Source organism: Schistocerca gregaria, chromosome 7 (genome assembly GCF_023897955.1).
Source record: "Schistocerca gregaria isolate iqSchGreg1 chromosome 7, iqSchGreg1.2, whole genome shotgun sequence".
In the NCBI taxonomy this organism is placed as follows: domain Eukaryota; kingdom Metazoa; phylum Arthropoda; class Insecta; order Orthoptera; family Acrididae; genus Schistocerca; species Schistocerca gregaria.
In genome coordinates, this window is record NC_064926.1 from 487,247,271 (window position 1) to 487,262,646 (window position 15,376).

Sequence of the window (15,376 nt, forward strand, 5' to 3'; positions counted from 1 at the left end):
TCAAATGGAGCAAAAGTCATAACAACAAACTGTATTTATTAAGTTAACTGGCATAGAATCCTGCTAGAATACAGTTTACAGACTGAATGAGATAAAAAGTTAATGTTAACCTAAAAAATTACTAAGATCAGTTCCATTGTTACACTGAAATTATAAGCTGACTGCTGGTTTACAGTTGACTTCGCCTATCCCAAGACCTTATCATATCTCCGTCCAGTAGTCGGATACACACTGGACAGGAGAATGACAAGGGCACGGAGTAGGCCAGTTGCTTGCTGCAGACACTTATCTGAAAAAATATAAATGGTGCTGTAATTTAAGAAAAGTATACAATACACTCAATTACTTTTTAATGAAAAGGTAAATAATTTCTTACAGGTTTCAGGAAACTTGATTACTGGGAAATATGAGCAGACACTGCAGGCCACAATGGGTCACATTTACTTATCTAAAGAAGCCAAACTTTATGAAGCGACCGCTTACTGTTAGGTGTAACAGCCACTATGACAACATGCAACATATCTTGCTTCATGCCACAAAATTTTAATAGCTACTTTGCAGTTTACTACACCACATCAAACATGATATTCTTAAAAACATTCAGTGAAATCAACACCACCAACAGGCATTTCACAGAATGCTGCCTTCCTCTTTTTTTCCAGTTGAATTCCTAATCTAAAGACCGCAGTTTGCACAAGGAAATTGTTAATGTGTGACAGTCATGCAGTATAGAAAGCTATTAATTAGTTAATACCACAAGACATTTATCAAGCAAACAAAATTTTAACTATACATCCAGCATATATTCAACCAAGTTGGAAAGTTAAACCAATACTCATGTACTCATCTACCTCTATCAGTTAAAAGATAACCATTAAAAACACAACTGTCTTAAATTTCTCATAAAAATAAAAATGTTGTTAGAGTGGTCACTAGAGGTTCAACCTACATCAACTTACTGACAAAAATATCAATTCTATAAATTTCAGCCTGACTGTATTTTACAGCAAGTTTTATATAATGAATGTAATAAAACTTCTCACTAACTACACAAGTGTCTTCCAAAGATGATGCAGTTTCACAAAACTGCGAACATTAATTTCATGAAACTTTCCAAAATGTTATTTCATTACAAAAAATTGTGCACTCAATACGGTAAACACACTCACTAAAAAAGTAATTATGCGTCCTCTGAACCAGTGTGTTTCTTTATCTTCTAAATAAAAGGCAATAGTAAGAAAAAACTACATTATGTAGTTCTCTTAAAAACCACAGGAGTGCCAACAAAACAAAAGGAAAAAGAATAATAAAACACTTAACAGTTGAGACTTGGAAACCTGGATTCTATCTGTTAGAGAAGGCAGCTGATAAACCAGGAATAATGACTAGACTGACTACTGAAGCTTCTATCACAATGTTTATTACGAATTTCATTTTCACATTGGATCTTTGACTACTTCATATGTTTTTAAATGTCTTCTGTTGAAGTTCTCTTTTTTCATCTTTCATTGTACACTTATCTCTCAAGCTGGGGCCATGAGACACTTTCCTGTTACCTTTTCCCCCCGTTGCCAGTCACTGTCTGTATGTTGTGTGCCGTCCTGTGGGTGCCAGTTTTTTTTCTATCTGTAGCTGCATTAGTTCCATTATTGTAATAGTCAGTGGTCAGTATGACAGACTGTCAATCCTAAGGTCCCGGATTCAATTCCTGGCTGGGTCAGGGATTTTCTCTGCTCAGGGACTGGGTGTTGTGTTGTGTTGTCCTAATCATCATCATTTCATCCCCATCGACATGCAGATCGCCGAAGTGGCGTCAACTCTAAAGATCTGCACCAGGCGAACGGTCTACCCAATGGGAGGCCATAGCCACACGACATTTCATTTCATTTAAATTCTTATTTACCAAAATTGTATGTTAAATGATAACATCCCCTACATTAGAATTGTGAGAAAGCTTTCACTCCCTCCAAATGAAGAGACCTATCATCCAGAAATGGACAATTCACCAATTTCATACTGAACAAACTATCAGTTTCTGGACTGGAGTATCTTGAGTTTATAATCATTGATATCATCAACCATATATACAATGCAAATGAGGAAACTGTTGCACACCCTTCCCTACATGGGAAAACTCAAGAAGTTGTGTACCATGATGAGTGCACATAATACAACGTTCTTCTGATCATTAGGAAAGTTTCATCCTTTATTACTTTGTTGCCACGAAGTGAAAATTTATTTTTCAGTATACTTTCTGCTACACTCAGAACAAAATTTTCCTTTCACTGCATACAATATTAAATTTGCTGATTTGACTCCAATGGAGATTACAGGAAGTACATAAAACCAATACTTGCTTATGACCAGCACATGAATCATACATTTAAATATTTGAACAGGAAGTATTTTTGAATGGGACCCAATTTTGAACTTTAAAAATGTCAGTGGTTACAAAGTATCACTGGAAACTTTGATCTAAATAGCTGCACAAAATTTATTTAGTTTTAAAAGAAAGCTACCAAAAACAAAACAGACCACAACAAAACACTTATCAGAATGGAAGATTGTTTTATAACTGCCATGTCAATTTTCAAATATAAAATGTGACCATATGAAATACTAAGCAATGGCCAACTGCTGACAACCTCAATTTTTTTTTTAATTTACATTATACAACAGAAAACTTTTCTTATCTGGATGGCAAGAAACACCTTTCTAAACACTTTACCCTCAGTGTTTCAGTATAAATAATGATAGAGAAGAAATGTATCACCAAACAGTTCTGGATATAAATTATTATCTGCAACAAAAACAGAAAACTCTGTAAGTTATAGGCCTTCAATCATTATAGCACATACAAGGCTACCTTACACATACTGTTGTCCCCACTCTAAAAAAATCACCACATATCCAAAAAGCTTTAAAAACCCTTTAAAGCTAACTTTATTCCATCATACTCCTCCAGAATTTTACCTCTATTTCACTACTATTCTTGTACCACACACATTTCAACATATCAGAATGTAATGTGTTACCTGCTAAAAAGATGGACTGATTATGCACATATAATGTAATATTAAGTTCTACTTAACAGATTGCATAACGCAGGCACAAAAGTGAGCCAAATACTACCCTCAAAAAGCAGACAAAAATACCTATGTATCCTGTCCCTTTCAATACACTGAAATTTTTTAGTTCTTGAGAAAAGTACTTTTTACTCAAATCACTAAAGTGGTGGGCAGCTGTAAAGATAGGTGTATTGTGCATTCTGCAAAGAGAGGAACTTGCTCCAATATTCTTCTGTCAGTTTAGGCACCATGATAGCTGACACTGTGCTGTACACATTGTTCCACAATGAACAGAATTCTTAGAAATATGAAAGCAGCACAGCATCCACAGAGATTTAATATATTTAAAGCATTTATTTTAGCTTTAAAAACGTGTGGCTAAGGATATCAAAAATAATTGTTTAATGGATTTCATTGTGCAACCTGCTACAACATTATGACATATGTATTTAATTGAATGAAATATTTTTTGTGAAGGAATCTGCATTATTATGAAACCAAAGATGAATACTTTAGCTATTAATTTTTAATGCAGCTGCGGGACAGTCATACAAATGTCATATGCAGCAGTAATTAATTCTTACATACTTCACAGTAAGAAATCCACACCATAGTTTTTGCTGTCTTAGATAGATGTCAGACTTTCAGCAAGATTTGTAACGAAATGTTCCATAACATTCCTGCTAATTTCTCTGCAGTAATCTTCACCCTGCAGTTTTCTGCTTGTCTTATGCAAGCTGCCCATGCAAATGTTAAGGTGCTGCGTATTCCTCATTATTGTTTTCCACTATGTATGTTATTACCTGAGCCCATACCAGCTAGACTGGGTTGTAATGGCAATTGTATCGGGGGTAATCTAACAGAGCCATTTCAATGCTGCTCTACAATTTCGTATGTCAAACACTGTATGCACACTTATTGCATTGACACGAACCAGCAATTCTGCCCTGGTATGCGACTAACTATAAGGCATTGCATTAGATGACAAGCAAGCAATAGTATCTGCCTTTTGGAATTCATAGTTGGAGCTTCGTTCACTTGCATGGGTGGATGCATTATCCTCACAATAACTGAATGCAAAGGGATATTTTTCTTTACACCACCATTTGAAGACACTGTCCAATTCTGAATAGTTTTCTTCAGAGTTCTTAACCTCTGACACCATAAAAATTAGGGTGAACAAAATCTGTTTCTGCTGATCAGACATGAAGCACTGTAATTCAATTAACCTTACCAACAGGAACTTTTAATTCACCATGTACCTATCACTCATCTTCTGGCACATATCCCTTGCACAAGTTTGACTGATGATTTTGACATACATGCCAAATACTATGCTCTGTAATTTTTTTTTTTGCAGAATCATCTGTGTTACTTAATTCTTTTTTGTGGTTGAATTGCTTGCCTGGTGACTTAAAGACAGCCGAGTTGCAGGATTGTATAGACATCTTACTTCACTACATATTCTCTGAATGGTTCTGAAACTAATACCATACAATTCAGCTGTCTGCTGTCACTGGTGTGATATCTTGTGGCGGTGTGGATTCAACAGAAGACTGTCTTAAAGTACTGATACACATGAAGCACTGTTCCTCTTCACTTGTTTGTGCAGCACTGAGTGATCGCTTACCATCACTCATAATGAATGCTGTGAGTGCAAAATAATCACTCAGCACATAACATTATGACTGAACAGTAAGTTTTACAAATACAGAATGAACAAAGACAAAAGTGTCACTGATGTGCGATTAGATATCACTCGTGTGGTACACTTCCGCATGGTTCTGTGCAGCCAACACTGACTGACCTTCCAGCTGTTCTTCACTTTAGCAGCTCTGAAAGCTTGTGTACACCACCTTTAAGCCTGCGGCAGCTGCCATCTGCTAAGCAGAATTTCTGCTATCTATAGTTATTTCTCGTTTAATTTACAGATATGTATTACAGTTTATCAACAGTCAAATATTAGACATTCACCAATACATGAAACTTAACATGCAGACCATAATACTAAATTTTTCATTATGGCAAAACTAACTCTACAAAACCTGCATATATTTAACGGTGGAGCTTGTTATTTTTGTTTTTAAATTGGTTTCCTTTTCTCTGCTCTCATTCCAAATCAAAACAATAGCATCACACACACTGAATAGGGTTTGAATCATTACATATTGTAATTTAATGACAGAAAACACACTTTGAACCAAAATCTCTGAACACAAAGATACATTGAAAAAAAATTCACCAAAGGATTCATACAACACTGCACTTTAATATTTTAAGTATTTTAAGAATGACAATGCAATAAAACATGTTTAACAGGACAAAGAAAGCTTATTTTATCTACACTAAACAATAAAGACCAGAACATTCTCACCCAGAAATTATGAGAAGATATTTATCCCAGATACCTACATAACATCTAGCCTGGATGTTCAATCTCTTCATATTCTAACTTTTCAATTAGTAAGTATCATCTTCAGATCAACCCTTCTGTAATATGTATTGTCTTTACATGTGACGAAGTCTCAACACAATATCCATGCAACCAAAAATGTCTCAAATTTTATGCTCACACTGTGAGCCGATTTTCCATGTCACTACAGGGCTACAACTTTTGGGAATTATTTACATCACACAAACTTCTCAACACTGACATAACATACATGACCAATACCTGAACTATGAAAACACTTTACTAATTTCTTAATTCTGTGAAAGGGCTTCAATGCTTCATCATATCCTAACTACCAACTGAATATCAAGGTGCCCAACCAGCAACCATTACTGAATATTGACCTCTACAGAACAAAATCCAGTGTACTTATTTACATTAATATAATTTTTTATTCAACCACATTGTGTAGGCATAATCAAAATACTGATCTCAACTTAAAAAACCAACTAGGGACCTCATAAGGTAACAACTAACAACATTAAGAAAATGACATACACCAACCATCAGTTTTATTATTATTATTATTTTTTAAGGTTACTCTGGCAATCTGTCACCTGCAAAACCCATACAGTTGGTAGGACAGCTTAGACAATGATCAGAGAAAGGGATTCCAACTGTTTTCAGCCTATCTTAATTGGAAAAGATGAGAAATTGTGAAAAATTTCTATTTGACAGCTTGTATTTTATTGCAGCCCACGATCAAGTAAGTTTTTTGACTCGCTAATGTGTATTTCTCAGTAGCTGTTCAATACTAACCACAGTATTTAAGATACATTTCACACACACATACTACGAGCTCCAGGGTTGGAATATTCATGCCATGTTTATGGTGGAGCATAACTTATTACCGCCAGCCCCACTGCTCTGAAGCACTCAAACACAGAACCTTCCAGAAAACTCCACGATCTGCAATGAATATGTTATGTTTAATTCATGTACAGGAATAAATGATTTGTCTTAGGATGAAACATTTCCTCTTTGATCACTGTAACTGGGAAAGTAGAAGCAGCAGCACACCAATTTTTAGTGCATCAGCTCCAAAAATCAAAATTATTTAATTTCTTCCAATGTCTTGATTTCTAAACAGTCAGAGAAGATAAACCTATGGGCAGATGTTACTTCAGGTGTGCCTAAGTTTAATATCAAGATACCAAATGCGTGTTGTCTCCATGGGTAAAACTCTCAATTATAACTGCCTTTGACACAGCGGGTTTGGGGTAAGTAAATGCACTGCAAAAGTCAGAATATGTAATAATCAAGTTCAAGAAGAATGTTTACTTATCAAGGACAAACATTGTTTGCAGAAGTCTAAGTGATCATTGTAATTTATATACAGATGAACTGCCACAAGTAATTTTATTTACTATTATTTTTGCCCTGTTGGCAACACACAAAGTTTAAAGCTCTAAGCACCACTGTCAACACAACTGCACTAAGCAAAAGTGTACACTAATGTGTTACCATTTGAGTAATAAATATTTAAAGGTGCTCATGTCAGATGAGCAAAACTAGTAATAAATAAATCACTGCTGTCATTTTATCTGTGCACTAAAAAGGTTTACATAACTATAAGCATGTCATGTTGCCTAACAGAACAAATCAGATCAGACACGCAAATTTAAAATATGTATATTTTACATTTAATGCAGTAGAGCGCGTACCAAACCCAGCATTTTCTATCACAAGAAGCCAACACATGTATTACTATTCTCCTGATTAATGCAGAAGTAAAATTATTGTGCCCTGTCATTTTCTGACTTATGTCATGTACATACAGAATCTGGCCTCCAAATTTCATTTGCCAGCTACCTCTCCTATCAATTTTTGGTTTCCTTTTTTGTGTTCCTTTTCTGAAATATCTTCCCTTCCTCTTGTACTTCCTTTCATGGGACCAAAAACAATATTTACTTAGCTGTGGAAGAGCAGGAGTTTGTGAAATCCCAGTTATTCTATTGCAGACATTAACATCTACACAGTCAAAAATTTAATTTGTGCCCAGCTTTTTAAATACGAAAACAGAGCTAAATGGCTCCAAGAACTAATGTTTTAGATATCTACAGTCTCTTTCAGCTTCACACATGGAAATTTTCATATTACTTGTTTTTGACATGCAAGACAAAATATTAAGCAAGAACGGGTAAAAAAAGAATTTGAAATGAATGATAAATATTATGTTCACATCTAAAGCTTCAGCATAATCAGTTATCAGAAATCAGGGAAGTTCCATTACAAAACACCCATCATCCATAAATGGAGAAACAGAACGGAAAGTAGGGCACCACGTGTGCTGCCCCGTACAGATATAACAAAGGCGTGTTTCACGAGCAACAGCCAAAACTTTGTTTTAATTATTTTCACAATCTATGAACTACTGGTCCCCAATAATGATGGGCATGACCAATAAAGGTTGAATTTTGCATCTGCTGTGTTCTATGAATATAGTTATACAAACCAAGTTTGTATATTTAAGAGCTTTAAAATAATATCTAATATGGAACATGTTGTCATACAAAAGATGTCCATGCTACAGGTGCCATATGAAAAAATTAAAAATGCAAGGTAACAAATATTTGTCTTAGAGGAGTAAAATTTAACAAAACAATTTTAACAGATATTTATTCAAAGTTATTACATGTGGAATAAAAAGTGTCTGAGGCTAGCCCAAACGAGTAAAAACAGACTGTAAAAGTTTTTGGAATAATTAGCTATAGTGTTTACGTAAAGGAGTCCATTTGTATATTACCAAATATGTATTTTACACATTTCACATTCAGTTATATTTCATATTTACATACAAGCAAAAAGCTTAAACTGTTACAAAAATATCATTTTTTTCAAAAACTGTTACTATCACAGATAAGCTGTGGGCTCTATCAATCTGTTTGTTCTTTGTAATTCTAAAAAAAAAGTATTTAACTCCTTGTAGCTTAACAATTCAGCTACAAGACAGTTTCCTCATGCTGAAGAAATATGTTCTCAAAACAAGAGGGGTAAATGAGAAAGGAGTGATGGAATCAAACTTCTGCGAAATGCCACATAAATAAAAATTAAATATAAGTTACAAACCAAATTCTGCTACGAACTTCACAACAGTCCCGCACACAAAACATTCAGCACTCACAAATAACAGATACCAGTGTCCAAAAAAACAGGCACAATATTAAAACACCTCTTCAGCACAATATTTAACTAGTTCAACATTGATAGCGATTACATCAGAAATTGTGCATATAACATACCTTCAAATGCATCATATGAATCAGACATGTCACTATCATATTCATCAATACCACTACCGAAGTCATACTCATTGTCAGAGTCGATGAAATCATCATCACTGTAGTCTTCAAACATAGGGAGAAGATAATCGTCTACAAAATCAGGCCTAAGGTGGTCTGTGCAGTAGTTGTGGAAACTCAAGGCCACGGAGCTTGGAGGCTGGAGTGAGCCTTCTGATACAGAAGTTCCTACAAAACAGCAATGAAATATAATTTGATTTTTTAAGTAAGCAACAAAATTAACCTTACTTTCAATAACAACAAAACCAGGCTTTGGTACACATATTAAGGGCACATTTAGCATCAAATTTGCAATTCATTTTTCCCCAACAGAAAATCAACACATTTTATTCAACTTTATTACATGTACATATATTACGCGAAGTCTCTTCACGTAAAAGCTGACAATGTGTGGTGCCTCTGAAGACACGTAACACTGAAAACGCAGTCAAAAAAATATTATAAAAATGCTACCTGGTCCGAAGAGGTCTGCTAAGGGTATTACACAAGAAGTGACAGCATTCAATAGGATTGTTAGTGCAGATATGATTGATTCACTTGTGGAATACACCAATCTTCATATCAGAAACTTAGTATCACATGGAATTGGTATGAAGATCATTAGAGCTTGCATGTCATACAGACTGTTCTTATTTCTCCTCAGAAGCACGAGATTTGACGAACACCTAAACACGAGAGATACAAATTAGCAGCAATCAGGTCATATTTAGATAAATTTGTCACCAACTGTAAGGAAAGCTATGGTTTGGGAGAGTTTGTGACCGTAGATGAGATGCTGATACCTTTCAGAGGGAGATGTTCATTTGTTCAGTACCTACTGAACAAACCAACAAAGTACGCAAGGTGTCAAGTAAACTGTTCCATATTGTGCATCATCCGGCAGAACAGCTGCTGTGATCAAATCAGGATATTACTTTTGGTAATTGGTAAACCAGTTATCCACTGGCAGTCTCACTTTTTCACAAACCTCAAATGCATTGGAACTCCGAAGGAAAATAAAACTGAAATCCCTCCAGAATTCCTGCCTCCGAAATCCAGGAACATTTCGTGTTCACTGTTTGGATACCACGAAGATATCACACTGGTTGTTCTGCTTAGCACCACTGACAGTGAAGGCACAGTTGATGAGAATACCAATAAACCACAGATTATCATGGACTACAACATGACAAGAGGAGGAGCTGACAGTTGATCAAATGTGCAGTAAATATTCTGTTGCACAAGTAACAAGGAGGCGGATAATGGCTTTCTTGTTCGCTTTACTAAACAACACAGGTATCAATGCCCAAATACTGTTTCACTACACAATGCAGAAAACCAAAAAACAAGGAGGCTATTTTTGGAACAGTTGTCCCAACAAATTATGAAAGATCATTTAGTTACAAGATCCCACCTTTCAATGCTTCCAAATTATCTGAAAATATTTTTTGGCACCTTACAAACCACAAGAACCTCGAAACAAGAAGAGTCACTGCACTGTGTGGAGCAGAAAAAACAATGTTGCAGCCAGTGTAAGATGTTTGTATGCAATCAGCAGTGTGTGTGTGTGTGTGTGTGTGTGTGTGTGTGTGTGTGTGTGTGTGTGTGTGTGAAGTGTGCATGTAGCACTGTGGATGAGGTAAAGGAACAGGATGAGTAAACACTTTATGTAGAAACAATATAGCCATGTTTAATAAAGAGAGTATAATCCAACAAATGCTGTATGAGTAACATGTGCTGTATAATAAATGCAGGTCAAATGTGATTTAACTTTATCCCGTGTTAGAAATGTATTGTTAAATGAAAAACTAGGATTCTTTAATTAGATTTTGTAACTATCTTTAAAAATAATGAAGGTCAACAATTAAAATTTATATTTCTATTAATTAAAAAAACAAATTTTTTCAGTAGCAAGCATAATATGGTAGAACTTTCCACATCCTGAATGAAAACGATGGCTGGTTGACAGAGTCAACCATGCGACCACTTGTGTTACAAAAATTGATGCGACCACTTGAGGGTTAAGAGCTCTGCCCGTGATGTTGCATTTTTTGTACCTTTTGTAATTTGCTATGTCCCATCTCCTCTGCTCATCTGCTGCTAGTACTATCTGTTCATACCTTCAAGACCAAGGGCATGTCTGTTTCAGAGCACTTAAGTTAATGGGTAAGTTTCCTGTACACAAATACAATGAATTGTTTCCAGAAAAACGAAGGCAAAATGGTAAGTGCTTGACTACTTTATACAGATAAAAATAACTGTCTTGGAAAGACAATTCACTGTTCAATTCACTCAACATGCGCTGTGTTTTCATTTTCTGATTTACATTCAAAATATATACTTTAGCGCATGGTTTAAGTAAAAGTGTTGACGCAGTAATTCATTGGGAGAGACCGCTCAAAATAAAGTGTACAAATACTGTATATATGAATAAATGAGACACAAAGTAGTAAAGAAGTTTTGCTATTTGGGGAGCAAAATAACTGATGATGGTCGAAGTAGAGAGGATATAACATGTAGACTGGCAATGGGAAGGAAAGCATTTCTGAAGAGAAATTTGTTATCAAGTATTGATTTAAGAGTCAGGAAGTCATTTCTGAAAGTATTTGTATGGAGTGTAGCCATGTATGGAAGTGAAACATGGACGATAAATAGTTTAGACAAGAAGAGAATAGAAGCTTTCGAAATGTAGTGCTACAGAAGAATGCTGAAGATTAGATGGGTACATCACGTAACTAATGAGGAGGTATTTAACAGAATTGGCGAGAAGAGAAGTTTGTGGCACAACTTGACTAGAAGAAGGGATAGGTTGGTAGGACAGTTATGAGGCATCAAGGGATCACCAATTTAGTACTGGAGGGCAGTGTGAAGGATAAAAATCGTAGAGGGAGACCAAGAGATGAATACACTCAGCAGATTCAGAAGGATATAGGCTGCAGTAGGTACTGGGAGATGATGAGGCTTGCACAGGATAGAGTAGCATGGAGAGTTGTATCAAACCAGTCTCAGGACTGAAGACCACACCATCATCAACCATCAACAATAAATGTCTCTTTGTAAAGGGTTTCAAACTGGCAAAGGTGAAGTCAGAAGCTCAGTTGGGTTGTTTCATATATTTTCTTTACAATTTTCTAATATTGCTTATGTTGTGCATTTGGCGTTAGTAAGCAAATTTCTTCCATGTGGTAAATCATGAATCAGGGTACAAAAGATAATGGAAGGCTGTGCAATTCATCATCCTATTTAAAAGCTTATCAAAGGCTATCTTAAATTTTTAATATTTCCTGGTGCACCAAAATTACAGAACTGGCTGTAAAAGTTACTACATAGTATCTGGTTTCTTAGAGACAGGCTTCAAGCAAACAGTTCGGTAGGAGGCGAGGTACTGGCAGAAGTAAAGCTGCGAGAACAGGGCACGAGTCGTGATAGGGTAGCTGAGATGGTAGAGCAATTGCCTGAGAAAGGCAAAGGTCCCGAGTTGGAGACTCAGTCCGGCACATAGTTTTTATCTGCCATGAAGTTTCAGTTCACCTATGAATTAAGCTTTCAAGTGCTTCCTTCATTTAACACGTGAAAAAAATGTATCCCAGTAACAGTCAAAATTAGAGTGCTTTTGACAACTTTTCCCCATATGTTGAATATGTATCTACAAGTGCTTTGAGCACAAAACTTAACAGCCCTCAAGCTCTCAACTCTACCATAATCTAGATTTGTTCAACAAATTGCATTTCTTGCCTCACAATACCAATCAAGCATTTTTCTGCACAATAAGCAATGTGTGTACAACATTTGTTGTGTTTAAAACATTTGTCATGACACTATGATCAATGCTATCACGCAAAGGTGAGCAAACATACATCATGAGGACTACTGATAATGTCCTCAGCAAACATAATTTCAATGAGTACATCAGACTCTTGAGCATAATTTATCATTTTTGCTTTCAACAACTTTCACTTTTAAAGTTCTACAATCTCAACAGTAGTAAGAATGTTTGCCATGGTGAAATATATGGCAATGAAAGCTTAAATAAGGTTACATCTTGAAGATGTAATAGCCATCTCACATGGGGACCACAAGATGACCTGGTTTTTGTAATTTTTTTAATATTTATTGTACATTAAGTACATATACATTCAAGAGAATGTACTTTTAAGTTTTCCAACCATGTTTAATATGTTAAAATGAGGTTCGTGTTTTCAAAGAGCAGTGTGGCTTTGTGGAGGAGTGCTCACTCGCTTCCTTACTCACTGTATGTGGAGCATGGGTTTGATTGCAAGTGGAATCAAAATTTTTAAACAAACATACATGTTCTATGAGCATTTTCACAAAGACCAGAATACATAAAGCAGATGAGACTGGTAATTACTAGATTAGTCTCATTTTGCTCATTTTACTTTTTTCCAGTTGTTACAGCATTTAAACATAAAATTCATCTTTTATATGCTAATTAGCACATATAATTGTCTTTTTATGAAAAATGGACACATTTTAACTTAAAAGTCAATTTTCTCAAGTATTTTTTGGGAGTTGCATCGAACTGCTTTGGGAGAGGCGTATTTGATTTGTGAACTTCACATATTTAAAAATTCCATATGGTCCCGTTGTCAGTTCCATGACAGCTGATCATTTTGTTTACTACAGATATATAAAGTGATAATCCTGAAACAATCCATACGATTACGCTGCACAAAAAGATTACTCAAGCATAACTAGTTCTCTCTCTTCTGTCATTTCAAAATTGAGTTCATAGATATTACATTGTGAGCAGTGGTGAATATGTAGCAGTGCTCATCAACAACCAAAGATTTTATTTGGCAGGACTTCACACTGAATCTACATATCAGGACATTCTGCCCAGCATTAAGTAACGACAGGTTTACACCACAAGAATGCAGTGTCATGATGCTAGAAACCATCGAATATGGTGTACAATAGCCATCTATAATTCAGCTAACGAGTGGAAGGTCCCACAGAGCCAATGAATTTTGCTCATATGGCAGATCAGTTGTATACAACTGAAAATGAAAGAGACTGGGCCTTTTTCATCATCATAAATAGGGCCTGGCAATGCATGTTATCCTACAAATCTGGGATCCTTCTTACCTTTCTATTCCTTCCAACTTTGGTATAGAAAAATGTATATTAAAGACTGTAGAATACATTTGGAAACTAAGGACAGGTTCTCTGCTGCCCAGCCATAAGCCTTCATCGCTACACAAGTGGCACTTTTGTTGAACACAGTTTACCTTATGGGTACACAAGTGGCGTCTTTACAGTTTCCTTCTTAGATTTCTAGCAAAGTTTTCATTTGTGGACCCTATACGTATGATGATCCCCTCCATGTTGAGTCTACTGCATGTTATGTTCAAGAAGGTTAGGGATAGATTTCTCAAAGACCAGAAGAGGGTGTTTAAGCCAAAATGTCTTATTCTTTCATTCACTGTTGTACACAACGAACTTGCCAAATATGAAGTGAATTAGTTGACTATCTGCGGCCTTCTCTTGTAAAAATGCACAGGAAGTAACACTGAAATGTCTTTCTACTGCCTATCTGGAGATCAGACAAAATACAGCACACTGACCATCTACTATGTGAGAGCTGTAACATTGAGATTGGCAGGTCAGTGCTTTGATGCAGCAGTTATCAGCATTAATTTAAAATCTTTGTTAACATGACGCCAAAAATGCCACAAAAACATTGCCATCCTTGAAAATTTATCATCCTAGTTTTATTAAAAGGAAATTTCACTGAAGGAAACTAATAACTATGGTATAAAGGCTAGCCATTACATTACTTGTTCTCACAACACTAAATTTTAGCACTGCAAATAGACAATTAGAAAAAATAAACTATCCAGGCTATGTGAACTGTGTGTTTCATCTTTGGGGAGGAGCGAGGAATAGACAGGAGAATGTTACAAAGGAAGGGAATGTCACACTGTAGGATAAGTCAAGGAGAACTAATGACTTATCACGTGTCTCACAAAATTTATTAAATGAAGAACAATTACTGTGGGCCATAATCTAAGGAAACATAATAATTAATAAAATTCTGCTATTTTTCTGTGAATAAAGATGCAATCATTTTCAATCACACACAATTTAAAATAAGACTGATGGGCCTAGCATGTATGATTACTGTGACAAAATGCACGAATGGTTGTAATCAACCAGCTCTTTTTATAAAAAGTGGCACAACTGTATGAACTTGTAGGCTGTAAGTAAATGCCCATTCAGGATGCAATTATCCATTTAAATAATTCATTCCGCTGATTTCTAGGCTACCATAATCATGACAGCTAACAAGGCATCAAACTGCTTTCATATACAAAGTGAGCACAAACTCTTACCCTAATTATAACAATTTTTTACACAATAACCTTATGACATAATAATTTACATTTGATGTCATTACACAGGTTAGTGTTACTAGGTTTTTAAGACCTCTTACATTAGTAAACCTCAACGTGTCCTCCCTTGGTAGCTCAGACTGTCGAGGCAGTAACCAGTTCCACCAGGAGACTTAACGTGTTCTGCCACAGTAGCTTGTATCCTAGTCTCCAGTCCGTCGA

The 15,376-nt window shown here is 35.6% G+C and overlaps 1 protein-coding gene across 7 annotated transcripts in view; it reads right to left on the reverse strand.

The window, feature by feature from the left end:
• Window positions 1–334: 334 nt before the first annotated feature.
• LOC126282148 (F-box/LRR-repeat protein 7-like) overlaps window positions 335–15,376 on the reverse strand; it is a 78,997-nt gene continuing 63,955 nt past the window's right edge. For 5 of the 7 annotated variants that reach the window (XM_049981653.1, XM_049981654.1, XM_049981656.1 and 2 more), the window contains exons 11-12: window positions 8,763–8,990; window positions 341–2,800 (exon numbers count right to left, since the gene is read on the reverse strand). In XM_049981653.1, coding sequence (XP_049837610.1) covers window positions 2,739–2,800; window positions 8,763–8,990 — 290 coding nt within the window. In that variant the 3' untranslated portion in view covers window positions 341–2,738. Of the gene's footprint in view, window positions 2,801–8,762; window positions 8,991–15,376 lie in introns of all 7 variants that reach the window. The other 2 variants (XM_049981658.1, XM_049981652.1) reach the window with 2 other exon arrangements.